The sequence below is a fragment of the Oncorhynchus clarkii genome, chromosome 17, assembly GCF_045791955.1.
Source record: "Oncorhynchus clarkii lewisi isolate Uvic-CL-2024 chromosome 17, UVic_Ocla_1.0, whole genome shotgun sequence".
Taxonomy (NCBI): Eukaryota; Metazoa; Chordata; class Actinopteri; order Salmoniformes; family Salmonidae; genus Oncorhynchus; species Oncorhynchus clarkii.
The window spans coordinates 38,643,166-38,657,977 of NC_092163.1; the positions used below are offsets into that span (position 1 = coordinate 38,643,166).

General features: G+C 40.0%; 1 protein-coding gene across 1 annotated transcript; it reads right to left on the minus strand.

Annotated features, from left to right (window-relative positions):
- Positions 1-3,477: 3,477 nt before the first annotated feature.
- LOC139369736 (interferon-induced protein 44-like) lies at positions 3,478-12,332 on the minus strand. Its single transcript, XM_071108996.1, has 8 exons — positions 12,292-12,332; positions 9,943-10,046; positions 9,373-9,406; positions 7,035-7,239; positions 5,568-5,717; positions 5,309-5,480; positions 5,050-5,150; positions 3,478-4,790 (listed from the first exon to the last, which is right to left on the minus strand). The coding sequence occupies exons 2-8, from the start codon at positions 10,034-10,036 to the stop codon at positions 4,608-4,610; spliced, it is 939 nt and encodes a 312-aa protein (XP_070965097.1). The 5' UTR covers positions 10,037-10,046; positions 12,292-12,332; the 3' UTR covers positions 3,478-4,607.
- Between the last annotated feature and the right edge of the window lie 2,480 nt (positions 12,333-14,812).

Genomic DNA, 14,812 nt, shown 5'->3' on the forward strand with positions numbered 1-14,812 from the left:
GACAGAATAAGGGCCATAAATATTCAAGTGTACGTCATCAGAAACATTCAACTCCAATTCCAGTTAACTACATAATGATATTATTACATGTCATTAGACTTGGTTAGGGGCACATCTAATGTACTTCTATGTTCATCCTTTGTACTGTATGAATTTTTTTACACTATGTTTAGAATTGTGATTTAAAAAAATGCTTTAATGTCATGTTATGACTAGTATTTATTACCTCACCCACAAGCATTTGTGGGGCTGCAGAGTTTTAAACTGAATGATGGAGAAGGAAAGAGGACTTTTTGTCTGTAGACCTCACAACAGTAACCACCACCTCGCAATTGTTTCTTCGCCACAGAGCTGTGACCTGCAATGTGCATATGAAACACATTTAGAAGAGTTGTTAAACATGAACTGAAAACAAACTATCACAAAAAAAAAAAACATTGCACTTTGTGCTTGTATGTCATCTTTCCTTGTCCTCTAGAGTCTCTGCCTCATCTTCTGTCTCTGGAGTAATGATCGAGTTGGTGTTGACTGAATGTCTGGCCATCATCAATATTTCCCTTTCCATTGTCATCTTTATTTGCCAGTTTCATGACACGCTTTGTTTCTAATGTGTTAACTCGATCATTTTGTTGTAGTTGTATGTTTTCTGTAATGACATTAAAAGTGAATCACTATGTCGATATGTTTATGTTACTCAGAAATACAAAAAGCTATCAAAATGTAAGTTGATCGCTGCACAGGAAAAAAACTGTAGTTTCAACGTGTAGTTGTGGTGTGAGTGTTATACATTTTGGTGTTACAAAAAAGACATACGAATTTATTTTCCAGTTAGAAATAGTAGGCCATGCATCAAATAACTATTTGCATCAGAAGAATAAACCCTCAAATGCACACACAACTACTTCTAGGTCTCAGAGCGAGTGACTTAGCGCGCACCATCGCTAACTAGCTAGCCATTTCACATCGGCCACACTCAGCCCCCTTTTGACCTTTTCTGCAGCAACCAGTGATCTGGGTCAACAGCATCAATGTAACAGTATAGTCCCTCTCCTTGCCCTGAACCAGAGACCCTCTGCACACATCAACCACAGTCACTCACAAAGCATCGTTACCCATCGTGCCACAAAAGCCACGGCCCTTGCAGAGCAAAGGGAACAACTACTTCTAGGTCTCAGAGCGAGTGTCGTCACCGACTGAAACACTATTAGTGCGCACCACCGCTAACTAGCTAGCCATTTCACATCGGCCACACAAAGCTGGCCAGCTCTTACTTCATACTTCAGGTCCCTTGGGGAGACCTGTCCTGTGGCACTGAAGAGTATTTTTGAGTATGAAGAAAAAACGGAAGTTGCTGAGATTTATCTGTGCATTTTCTTCAACTTGGGGTGTGTATTTGAACTACTCGTAAAAAAGCTGGAGGAAACAACGCTCTGCATCACAGATGTTTACAAGGAAGTCCAAAAATTAAAAATGAACAGAAACAGGACAGCTTTTTTTGATACCAGATCAAGCAGCTGATGGACAAACAATTGTCAGCACAAAGATCCACACAGCAACAAGACTTTGAAGTTCTATGACACTGTCATTACATACATTGACAAGTGGTTTGACTTCTCACCAGAAAATGTAAGGTTGAAACTGAAACAGATCGACCTCTATGAGGAGCTCTCCTTCACTGACCTGGAGCAGGTGATGGTTGCCCTCAAAATGACAGAGACAGTCAGTATGGACCAACTCTATGAAGAGGTTTGTGATTGCTGGGAGGAAATACAGAAAGACAGACAGGATACCACAAAATCCACCAATGAGCAGTGGGTGGCAGTTTTCCAAAACCTAGGGAAAGCCAACTTGATCAATATGTTCAGGATTGTCTCATTTGTCCTCAGGCTCAAATGCCTTTGTAGAGAGGATTTTCTCTCTGATGACCATTAAATGGTCAGACTCAAGAAACAGATGCAGCACAGAGCTGATCAAAAATGAACTTCAGCGGCCTCCTGGGTGGCGCAGTGGTTAAGCTGTACCACCAGAGACTCTGGGTTCACGCCCAGGCTCTGTCGCAACCGGACGCAAAATTGGCCTAGCGTCGTCCGGGTTAGGGAGGGCTTGGCCAGTAGGGATATCCTTGTCTCATCGCGCACCAGCAACTCCTGTGGCGGGCTGGGCGCAGTGCGTGCTAACCAAGGTTGCTAGGTGCACAGTGTTTCCTCCGACACATTGGTGCTGCTGGCTTCCAGGTTGGACGCGCGCAGTGCAGTTTCGTTGGGTTGTGTATCAGAGGACGCATGATTCTCAACCTTCGTCTCTCCCGAGCGGGAGTTGTAGCGATGAGACAAGATAGTAGCAACTAACAATTGGATACCTTGAAATTGGGGAGAAAAAGGGGGTCCGTTTTTTTTTTTATTAACAAAATGAACTTCAAATATCTGTGAGCTGTGACTGTAAGGACATCTCTCTGGCAATGCAAAAGGACAAAGGACTGCTTGAAAGAGTCAAGAGCAGCAAAAAATATACATGGGAAAAGTAGACTTGGTGAGTGACTCAAGCCCCTCTTCCTCTTGCATTTGAAATGTATATATATTTTTTGCTGTAAAGGTCAACATTTTTATTTCTTTGATAATTTATTTTGAGGTTTATTCACATAGGTTTACATGATGATACAGTTTTAGTAAAGCTATAGACTAAATGGAATATATAAATGTTTTGCCTTTCCAATTGAATAAGAATATACACTGTATACTCATTCATTCACACAACACCATACCCACACAGCTGTGGCACCGTGCACTGGCACGCCACCTTTTGTCCCTTATTTGGTCGTGAGAAAGTTGGCAACCCTGACAGCATATTTCTCTCAAAGAATATTGAACCAATTAAAAGTGCAATGTCAAATCAAATTCAAACATGATTTAAATTGCATTTAAATATGTATTCGCTACAATACTCTTGCATGTTCTGATGGGACAGGACGCTTGTTACTTTTAAGTAAGGTTACTGGTTAGTTTTAGTCACAATTTTTTACTTTGGGTTGAGAGTGTAGTGTGCACTCAAACCAGCGGTGGCAGCGATACGCCAAGTAGGCGTCCATCTGCTAGAAAGACGGAGACAAAGGAATTACCAGAGACGTCACCGGTGGGGCTTTTTGAATCGAGATTCCCTAAAAACGCGTCACTTCGATAAGGATATGACTTATGCCGCAGGTTAAGAGAATTAACATTGTAGGTTAGGAAAATTAGGTTAAGGTTAGGAAAAGGGTCATCGCTGACCGGACTGTCTGTCAATTTGTGGTGGACGGTGCATCACTGGCACAAACTGCATAGCGCTGCAAAGCTGAGAGTCTACTGCAGCCATAGGAAGTCTCATCATTCTATATCAAATTTAATTTTAAAAACACAATTTGAAGATGTGATACAAAACCACTTTGTGTTCTTCACAGGGAGATAGAGACATCAATAAATGAGAGCAGTGCACCAGGAAATGTGTCAAATTTTCCAACCACTAGTTTTATACCAAATTATTACAGTAAATTAGGCAGCTGAAATCTCATAGCATATCAATTGTCATATTTCATGAATTGGTTGTTCATAGCGAATGAAAATAGAATATATATATATATATCTTTTTTTTCATACTATTTACTATAGCAGTGCGTGCTAGTGCAAAAAGTTAATACAAATTATAATTACCCAAAAAAAGCAACAAAACCGCTTTCTAACAGTATAAGGCATTACTAGGTACTGTTCATGGTCCTCTCATGAAGATATGTTTAATACAACCATCCACTTCACATTAACACTCAACTGGTTAACTAGCATAAATTCACCATCATTTACGGTATTTAATCTGCCTATAAACTCTGCATGCTTTTCCACGTTGTGCTGGCTGTACAACATAACAAACCATCGCGTGACTCGATATGACTGTTATTATAGCAATATTTGCGCTTTAATGCGTTTCCACTACAATTGTCACAATCTATTTCACAGACCACCAAAATTATCCACCCTTGTGTAGTGTATTTTGTTTTGTCGACATTGGGAAATTTTACAGACAAATTTGCCGTTTCCATCAGGCCTATCATGAGTTTCTTTATGCGTCAGGTAATTCATCCCCATGAAATGATTGGATGGAAACCTGGTTATAGAGAGAAAGATGGTGATGTCATCAATAGCAATTATTTTAAAAATGATTTATTTAACTTAAAATTTACCTGGAAATTAAGTCAACTTAAGCAGAAAAGCTACACACAAAAATGATACAACAATAATGTCATATGAAATTAATGTTACAGCAATATCAGTAAAACAAAGTATAGTTTAAAATCAGTTTGTCATCTAAAGAATTCGGTGAAGGATGCTAGTTTATCTAACACAATTGTACACTGTTGGGTGTTGATGTTAAAATGTAGCATATATGCACAGCAGTGCCTAGTTTATTTTAAAGATTTTCTTGACACACGAAATGCATACTCACTCAAAATACATTTCTCACAGAGCCCCAGATAACATATTTAGGCCTCTACATGGAAGTGAAATGATACGACCACAATGTCAAAAAATACAGAACTTTATTCCAATCTTAAACTGCAGGGCTCACTGTTAATACTCATTCTATTTTTGATTTGCATGTTGTTGGAGGTTCCAGAGGTAGTCGTTGGCGAAGTTCATAATCTGGGTCATGGCGTTCAGTATCAGGATATCCATGTCGTTATCCATCCTCCCCTCCTCGTGGTAGTTCTTCACAGGCAGGATGCAGTTCATGGGAAGGCCTAGCTCATTACTGCAGATCTGCATCTGAAAAACGTTGGAGACAAAAAGGGCTGGATCAGTTTTGCTTGAGTGATTATCATTGAATCATGTCAGCACAACCAAGATTTAATGGCTGACTACATTGCAGACATTGCATTGCGTCAACCGATGGTTGAATGCCACGTCATCAACTGTGCAGTTGAGCATCAGATTATATCATCATCATGTTATATAGTTAGCTGACATGTTAAACACTTGTCCAGGCAATGTGAAATTTGATCAGGTCTGAGGTCATGTGATTTACCTTCTCTTTGATCGCCTTGCTGTAGAAGATTCTCTTCACATCCTTGTTCACCAGCTCACAAGCCTTGTCTGGCATGGTCATGACAACAACTTGAGGAATTTCTGCAATAAAAATGAATATTTAATGAATAGAAGGACTAGCATAAGTAACACTATCATGTAATAGTGAAAAGTCAAGAGCTACAGCTGAAAGGTGACAACTGATAGAAACTACAACTATGGCTGGCTATTGAGAAACAGAGTTTAAAGAGCTTACTTACTTAGTCTGCTGGCTTCTGCCCTGATGTTCTTCATCTTGGCTATGACATCCTCTGACATGCGAGAGATTTTGTCCGCTGACACAATACTCACCAAGCAGTGAGTTTTGTCACTTAAGCTGGGATTCTGAATGAATTCCTTTTTTTGGTCCGATAATGGGTGGAAAGGATTGAACTGACCAAGAAAATATAAGATTTGTTAGTGTGTGTGTGTGTGTGTGTGTGTGTGTGTGTGTGTGTGTGTGTGTGTCTTTTGCATTACCTCATAGCCCTCTGGTAGATGGCCCTTCAGAGCATTGATGATGTCATTTGGGTGCAACCCGTTGTTTTGTGTTTCCAGACCCATGACATCATTGAATGCAAAGGGAAGACGTTTTTCACCTGAACGGCCTTGAATGTAGTGTGTGTCATACTGAAAAGAAATGTTTTATTTAATAACATTTCTATGGAAAGGATAAATACCCTCACACTCAGAAAAATTAAAAGCATCCCAAACTGAGGCTCAGGATCAACAAATATATACACTGAGTGTCCAAAACATTAGGAACACCTGATCTTTCAACCAAACTCTACCTACAGTACATATACATATTACCTCAATTACCTCAATGCCAAGAGTGTGCAAAGCTGACATCAAGGCAAAGGGTGGCTACTTTGAAGAATCTCAAAAATAAAATATATTTTGATTTGTTTAACACTTTTTGATTACTACATGATTCCATCAGTGTTCATAATTTTGATGTCTTCACCATTATTCTACAATGTAGAAAGTAGTAAAAATAAAGAAAAACCCTTGAACGAGTAGGTGTGTCCAAACTTTTGACTGGTACTGTAAGTATTCAGACCCTTTACTCAGACCCTTTATATAAAATTGATTTAGGGCACAATGCCCCGAAACGTGCAAAAAGGTGCATAAAGTAAAAATGCAAGACCAACGTTTCGTTTCGTTTTTAACTCAAAGGATATAACTATACAGTAGAATACATATTATAAACTGGGTGGTTCGAGCCCTGAATGCTGATTGGCTGACAGCTGTGGTATATCAGACCGTATACAACGGGTATGACAAAACATTTATTTTTACTGTTCTAATTATGTTGCTAACCAGTTTATAATAGCATTAAGGCACCTCGGGGGTTTGTGATATACGGCTCTTATAACACGGATAAGTGCTGTGTCCAGGCACTCTGCGATGCGTCGTGCATAAGAACAGCCCTTAGCCATGGTATATTGATCATATACCATACCTCCTTCGGCCTTATTGCTTAAATATAACATTTCTACTGTGTACATTTATACTTTTTATTCTACTGTGTAGTTACATCCTTTGCATTTATCTAGGCTTGATTATGTTATCAACTCATTTATGTTTTCTTTATAGCCAGATTTGTGTGCTTTCATTTGCCTTGTCCGTTTCCTTTATACACCTTTTCATATAAAAATGTGTAAATTATATACATTTGTCTCCATTTTTTATTTGAAGTTTCCAACTGTCTGAGTGTATTTATACTTTCCATGGTCCTAATTTTGCAAACCTACGCCCCTGTGATTGACTACGTTTTGCATTTAAAACAGCGCAGACAACCTCTTTGTTCCTGTATGTCCCTCTTCATGTCTCTGCCTGTTTGTAGCTCATGAAATACTGTGTCTTAGTGTACCAGGATATATTAGGTAGCCATATTCCATGCCTGCATTGTGTCTGTTTAATGTATTAGGCACTGCAGCTTACTGTCGTGGTGAAGCTTAAGCCAGAGGCAGCAGCTACCAGGGCACCACCTGTTATCCGATTTTGGAAGACATTGTTGACTGAGTTGATGAAGCTGGACTTTCCTGCACCGACTGGTCCACATAGCAGACATCTGAGCTGACCCACATCAGGATCACTCAGTTTAAAGCTCCTCAGTTCATCCACCATGTGGTCTCTCTCTTCTTTGCTGTCAGAGACAATGAAGAGCACCTGTTACTTCTTGTTTTGTTTACCTGGCCATTGTTTCCAAATACTAACCTTTTCCCATTTGTGGCACAGATTCAATGCAAAACAGTTGCCATAGACTCCTTATAATTATAAACAGAGAAATTGCATCAAGATAACATCAGGACTTAATTGATTTAAGATGGTGGGAAACTGATATCTGCAATTTACAGTGCCTTGCGAAAGTATTCGGCCCCCTTGAACTTTGCGACCTTTTGCCACATTTCAGGCTTCAAACATAAAGATATAAAACTGTATTTTTTTGTGAAGAATCAACAACAAGTGGGACACAATCATGAAGTGGAACGACATTTATTGGATATTTCAAACTTTTTTAACAAATCAAAAACTGAAAAATTGGGCGTGCAAAATTATTCAGCCCCTTTACTTTCAGTGCAGCAAACTCTCTCCAGAAGTTCAGTGAGGATCTCTGAATGATCCAATGTTGACCTAAATGACTAATGATGATAAATACAATCCACCTGTGTGTAATCAAGTCTCCGTATAAATGCACCTGCACTGTGATAGTCTCAGAGGTCCGTTAAAAGCGCAGAGAGCATCATGAAGAACAAGGAACACACCAGGCAGGTCCGAGATACTGTTGTGAAGAAGTTTAAAGCCGGATTTGGATACAAAAAGATTTCCCAAGCTTTAAACATCCCAAGGAGCACTGTGCAAGCGATAATATTGAAATGGAAGGAGTATCAGACCACTGCAAATCTACCAAGACCTGGCCGTCCCTCTAAACTTTCAGCTCATACAAGGAGAAGACTGATCAGAGATGCAGCCAAGAGGCCCATGATCACTCTGGATGAACTGCAGAGATCTACAGCTGAGGTGGGAGACTCTGTCCATAGGACAACAATCAGTCGTATATTGCACAAATCTGGCCTTTATGGAAGAGTGGCAAAGATATCTTAAGGTTTCTTAAAGATATCCATAAAAAGTGTTGTTTAAAGTTTGCCACAAGCCACCTGGGAGACACACCAAACATGTGGAAGAAGGTGCTCTGGTCAGATTAAACCAAAATTGAACTTTTTGGCAACAATGCAAAACGTTATGTTTGGCGTAAAAGCAACACAGCTGAACACACCATCTCCACTGTCAAACATGGTGGTGGCAGCATCATGGTTTGGGCCTGCTTTTCTTCAGCAGGGACAGGGAAGATGGTTAAAATTGATGGGAAGATGGATGGAGCCAAATACAGGACCATTCTGGAAGAAAACCTGATGGAGTCTGCAAAAGACCTGAGACTGGGACGGAGATTTGTCTTCCAACAAGACAATGATCCAAAACATAAAGCAAAATCTACAATGGAATGGTTCAAAAATAAACATATCCAGGTGTTAGAATGGCCAAGTCAAAGTCCAGACGTGAATCCAATCGAGAATCTGTGGAAAGAACTGAAAACTGCTGTTCACAAATGCTCTCCATCCAACCTCACTGAGCTCGAGCTGTTTTGCAAGGAGGAATGGGAAAAAAATTCAGTCTCTCGATGTGCAAAACTGATAGAGACATACCCCAAGCGACTTACAGCTGTAATCGCAGCAAAAGGTGGCGCTACAAAGTATTAACTTAAGGGGGCTGAATAATTTTGCACGCCCAATTTTTCAGTTTTTGATTTGTTAAAAAGTTTGAAATATCCAATAAATGTCGTTCCACTTCATGATTGTGTCCCACTTGTTGTTGATTCTTCACAAAAAAAATACAGTTTTATATCTTTATGTTTGAAGCCTGAAATTTGGCAAAAGGTCGCAAAGTTCAAGGGGGCCGAATACTTTCGCAAGGCACTGTAGCATAGCACACTATTCACACAACACAACCCTTGATAGTGCAGCGGTCTAAGGCACTGCATCTTAGTGCACGAGGCATCACTACAGACCCTGGTTTGATTCCAGGCTGTATCACAACCGGCTGTGATTGGGAGTCCCAATTGGGCCAGCGTCGCCCGGGTTAGGCTGGGGTAGGCCACAATTGTAAATAAGAATTTGTTCTTAACTGACTTGACTAGTTAAATAAAATGTAAAAAAACCAAAAAAACTTTAGTTTTACTTTCTTTCATCCTCCATATTTGATCAGTCGGTACAGTACTTACCTCCAAAGTGTTTCCCTCCATTCTTTGTCAAATTCTGTGTGACACACATAGAACACATCTAGATTAAAATCACTAAACTATTGTTTTCCACATTCCAATACACACCATCTCTTACTTTCAAATGTTGATTACAATGACACATAATTAATGAGTAAGTTTACATTATATCTAACTAAGCAAGTCAGTTAAGAACAAATTATAATTTACAATAACCCACTGCTCCCCAGTAGGCCGTCAGCTCCCTTGCTCAGGGGCAGAATGACAGATTTTTACCTTGTCAGCTCGAGGATTCGATCCAGCATCCTTTCAGTTACTGGCCTAACACTCGAACCACTAAACTACCTGCCACCCCTACAGGGCATGTACTATATAAGTAAAGCCTTGGGGCTGTGGTCAATGCATGTGCTAAAACGGTGTCTGCAGGTTCCCAGAAAAAAGTACAAAGAATTGGGACTGATGCACTGTGCTTGAAACAAATTTGCACTCACACCTGATATTCACTATCAGGCACACCTGATATTCACTATCAGGTGTTGACTGTATTTTACAGATATGTCATATCTCTCTTACCCTTCTTTGGTGGGGGTGGTGATGGTGTCCGGGGTGGTGGTGGTGTCCAGCGTGGTGATGGTGTCGGTGCCGGCCTTGATTCTTCTCCACCCATGTTTGCTTTTCTGAGAGGGAATGTTACAGGGTTGGGGTCAATTCCAATTTATTTAGAATTTCAACAATCTTTCAAGTTATTGAATTGGAATTTGACTGTTTGGACTTGAAATGTTTTACAATTCCAATTTATCTGTGGAATTGAATTAAATTGGAATTCTGTATTTTTACATTTCCCAGTTAATGGAATGTATCAAACATTGACTGCAGGATTTGTTTTAAATACTTTCAACTTGTATTTCTATAGTTCCAGTATAGGTAGGCTGTTGGATTAGTCACATGATCAGCCTTAAAGCCTGAGGGAATAGAATTTGTATTTGTGGAATTGTTGTGACCTAATATAGAATTGGGAATTGAATTCTTGGAATTTACCTAACATTGGAATGGAGAGGAATTTCATTATTTCTGAATTTAAAGACTGACCTGGAATTTGAATTGAATTAAATAGAATTTACATAGATTAGTGGAATTAGAGACTCAGTGCAGTCAACTTTATTGTCCTGTGTTTTATATATATATCCACATTATGAGGTTGGAATAATACGGTGAAATTGTGAAAATTATGATAATTTAGTGGAAGGCCAATTGAAATTTCAGCCTGTTTTGGTGGGATGGAGTATTGGCCTGCCTAGTAACATCCCCAGGCGGTAAATTAGTTAGTAGACCAATAAGAAAGAGCGTTCCAAACCTCTCTGCCAATAACAGATAGTTTCACCTCCCCACTCAGACCACTCAGACAGTCCTATCAACATTTTTGCTTGAGAATTTTTAATTGAAAACAATCACAGAAAGGTACTTAATTGTTAGCCAAAAATGATTTGATAGTGAGATACAAACGGCTGCATTGGACCTTTTAACTCAACCCTGGAACATAAAAATACTATTTGGGTTGAATAGAATGTCATGTCTGCACTGCAGCTATTAGGGCTGGGTGGATACCAGTATTACAATATTTCTTTTCCATGGCAAAAATTTAAATACGAAGCAGACCAAACTCTTTGGTCCTTTAAATACCTGCTGTATGTAAGATATTGTGTGCTATAGCTTGAAAAATAAATAGCAACATAAATGTTTGTTTCCAACATTAGGGCTGTTTTCCTAAAGTAGTTTAATCCAAAGCAGGTACGCCATATTAATGCCCATGATTTTGGAATTAAATGTTTGACTAGTAGGTGTCCACAAAGATCGGAAACTGTTGCAAATGATGTTAAATGCAGTAATACAATCAGGACATCTACAACATATGTGGAACTGCACTCAAATTGATGTAATTTTTAAAACTCTTTTTGCAAATCTACAATGAGAAAAGAAGGCAGTTCAGCCTAGTAAATAATTATCCTTATGAGATGGTGGAGAAGGTAGCTTCAGACATCGAGAAGCTACTGGCCAAGAAACGCAAAGCACTGGATGTAAGTCAGAAATTTGACTTCTATTTATTTCACAAAAAAACACTAACAGCCAGTTGGACGCACTGCCAAATTCTCTAAAACGACGATGGAGGTGACTTATGGTAGAGAAATTAACATTCAATCCTCTGGCGACAGCTCTGGTGGACATTCCTGCAGTCAGCATGCCATTTGCACGCTCCCTCAAAACGTATGGCATTGTGTGACAAACTTCACATTTTAGAGTGGCATTTTGTTGCCCCCAGCACAATGTGCACCTGTGTAATAATCATGCTGTTTAATCATCTTTTTGATATGCCACACCTGTCAGGTGGATGGATTATCTTGGCAAAGGAGAAATGCTCACTAACAGGAATGTAAACAAATTTGTGCACAAAATTTGAGAGAAATAAGCTTTTTGTGCATATGGAACATTTGTGATCTTTTATTTCAGCTCATGAAACATGGGACCAACACTTTACAAGTTGCGTTTATATTTTTGTTCAGTATATTTAGGAACAAAAAATGCACCCGAAACCAGCTGGTGTTTGCATTTTTAACCAGTTACAATTCAATTTGTGTTACAGTAGTTTAATATATGTCCAGGAAACTGCCCCATAATGTAGAAGATGTATAGGAACAATAGAAGACAAGGTTACAGATTTCCTTTGTGCACAAATTATAGACAGCTTCTACAAACATTGCAGTATAGCAATGATTTATATTGCTTTTTATATTTGATTTTTCCTTTTGCAATGCAAATATTGTACTGTATATCGATCAGGTCCTCTACCAATTTTTCCTATCATCAGAATAAATTGTTTATAAAAGATAATATAAAAATGTATAAAAAAAATGTGAATAGATTTACCTTGTTGGTACTAGTTCCTCCTGAGGCTGAGACTCTGATATAGTTCTGAAAAAAGGATTTCACCAGCACCTATTTATACTTGCACAATAGAAAGTGAAAATGAAGTGAGGAGGACTGTCTAGCTCTCCTATTTCTCTAGCTATTTCTTGTAAATGGGGCCATTATAGTAAAAGTTTTACTGTCAATATAACTTTCACTTTTATTTGACAAATAAGAGCATCGGGTGGTTATGTGGTTTAGACAGAAAGACAAACGCCCAGCTCTTATAGTCTTCGAAACCAATTACATTTCTATGAAGTCAGACCATTTCTGAACACAATTGTTTCTTTTATCAATGACATTACAAGTGAGAGAAGGTCAGTGAACTATTAACAAATATTTGCAGTATTATATTATGCAAACTGCTGTCATAATATGCTTATGTTTCTCATCATACTTGTGTGGTTAATTTGTCCTGAAACTCCCAGTACCTATAGAGTTCATCCAGGCTACTTTAGAAATTCGCTTATGAGGTGAAATGGAACCAGAACCACCCATGTCCTCCGTCCTCCGCAAGCACTATGAGGTAGAATAGAGCTAGCAACCAGCATAGCAACCAGCATAGTGACAGACGCTTTGGTTCATTACATAGGCCGGTCAGGATTTCACAGGTTCTAGCAATGGCACTAGCAACAGACGCTAACAGCTAATTGAAACCCGTTGTGACTCAGGGGTGGAAACCATTTGGCAGTGGACACTATTTGACATGGCAGGCCCTGTTATAAATAATGTGAATATCATTTTTTGTTTAAATATCCCACCCATTCAACTAGGACTATTCAAAATAAAGGGCAGGACCTTTGTTTTCTCTGTTCTGTAACCTGAACCTGCAGAGGCTGGCCAGTGAAGCAGAACGTGTCCAGTGAGACCATCCCTGGCACGACAGCATCAAGGTAACACTACTGGCCGCCTCGCTTCGCATTCCTAGGAATCTATGCAGTATTTAGTTTTTTTTACGTGTTATTTCTTACATTGGTACACAAGGTAATCTTTGGTTTTATTACATACAATCGGGAGGAACTACTGGATATAAGACGTCAACTCACCATCATTACGACCAGGAATACGACTTTCCCGAAGCGGATCCTGTGTTTTGCCCACCATCCAGGACAATGGATCGGATCCCAGCCGGCGAACCAAAACAACGACACTGTAAAAGGGGCAGACGAAGCGGTCTTCTGGTCAGGTTCCGGAGACGGGCACATCGCGCACCGCTCCCGAGCATACTACTCGCCAATGTCAAGTCTCTTGACAACAAGGTTGATGATATCCAAGCAATCAAATGTCGACCGCATTATCTACCAAGAGAATTTTCTTTGATTATAATCACAGCTGTATATATTCCCCCCCAAGCAAACACATCGATGGCCCTGAATAAACTTTATTTGACTCTATGTAAACTGGAAACCACATATCCTGAGGCTGCATTCATTGTAGCTGGGGATTTTAACAGGGCTAATCTTAACACAAGACTCCCGAAATTCTATCAGCATATCGATTGTGCTACTAGGGCTGGTAAAACCCTGGATTATTTTTATTCAAACACTCCGTGACGCATATAAGGCCCTCCCCCACCCTCCTTTCGAAAATGCTGACCACGACTCCATTTTGTTGCTTCCAGCCTATAGATAAACTAAAACAGGATGCTCCTGCACTCAGGTCTGTTCAACGCTGGTCCGACCAATCTGATTACCCGCTTCAGATTGCTTCGATCACGTGGATTGGGATATGTTCCGCATTGCGTCAAACAACATTGACGAATACGCTGATTCGGTGAGCGGGTTTATTAGCAAGTGCATCGGCGATGTCGTACCCACAGCAACTACTAAAACATTCCCAAACCAGAAACCGTGGATTGATGGCAGAATTTGTGCGAAACTGAAAGCGCAAACCACTGCTTTTAACCAGGGCAAGGTGACCGGAAACATAACCGAATACAAACAGTGTAGCTATTCCCTCCGCAAGGCCATCAAACAAGCTAAGCGACAGTATAGAGACAAAGTAGAGTCGCAATTCAATGGCTCAGACACAAGAGGTAGGTGGCAGGGTCTACAGTCAATCATGGACTACAAAAAGAAAACCAGCTCCTCGAGAACCAGGATGTCTTGCTCCCAGACAGACTAAACAACTTCTTTGCTCGCTTTGAGGACAATACAGTGCCACTGACACTGCCCGCTACCAAAACCTGCGAACTCTCCTTTACTGAAGCTGACGTGAGCAAAACATTTAAACGTGTTGACCTTCGCAAAGCTGCAGGCCCAGACGGCATCCCCAGTCGCATCCTCAGAGCACGCGCAGGTGTGTTTACAGACATATTCAATCAATCCTTATCCCAGTCTGCTGTTCCCACATGCTTCAAGAGGGCCACCTTTGATCATGTTCCCAAGAAAGCTAAGGTAACTGAGCTAAACAACTACCGCCCCGTAGCACTCACTTTCGTCATCATGAAGTGCTTTGAGAGACTAGTCAAGGACCATATCAC

Coding starts and splice junctions, on each gene's coding strand:
- LOC139369736 (XM_071108996.1), bottom strand. CDS start 10,036: ATGGGTGGAGAAGAATCAAGGCCGGCACCGACACCATCACCACGCTGG. Junction 9,407..9,942: donor ACCACCCCCACCAAAGAAGG/GTAAGAGAGATA, acceptor TGTGTCACACAG/AATTTGACAAAGAATGGAGG. Junction 4,791..5,049: donor GCAAGGCGATCAAAGAGAAG/GTAAATCACATG, acceptor AACGTTTTTCAG/ATGCAGATCTGCAGTAATGA.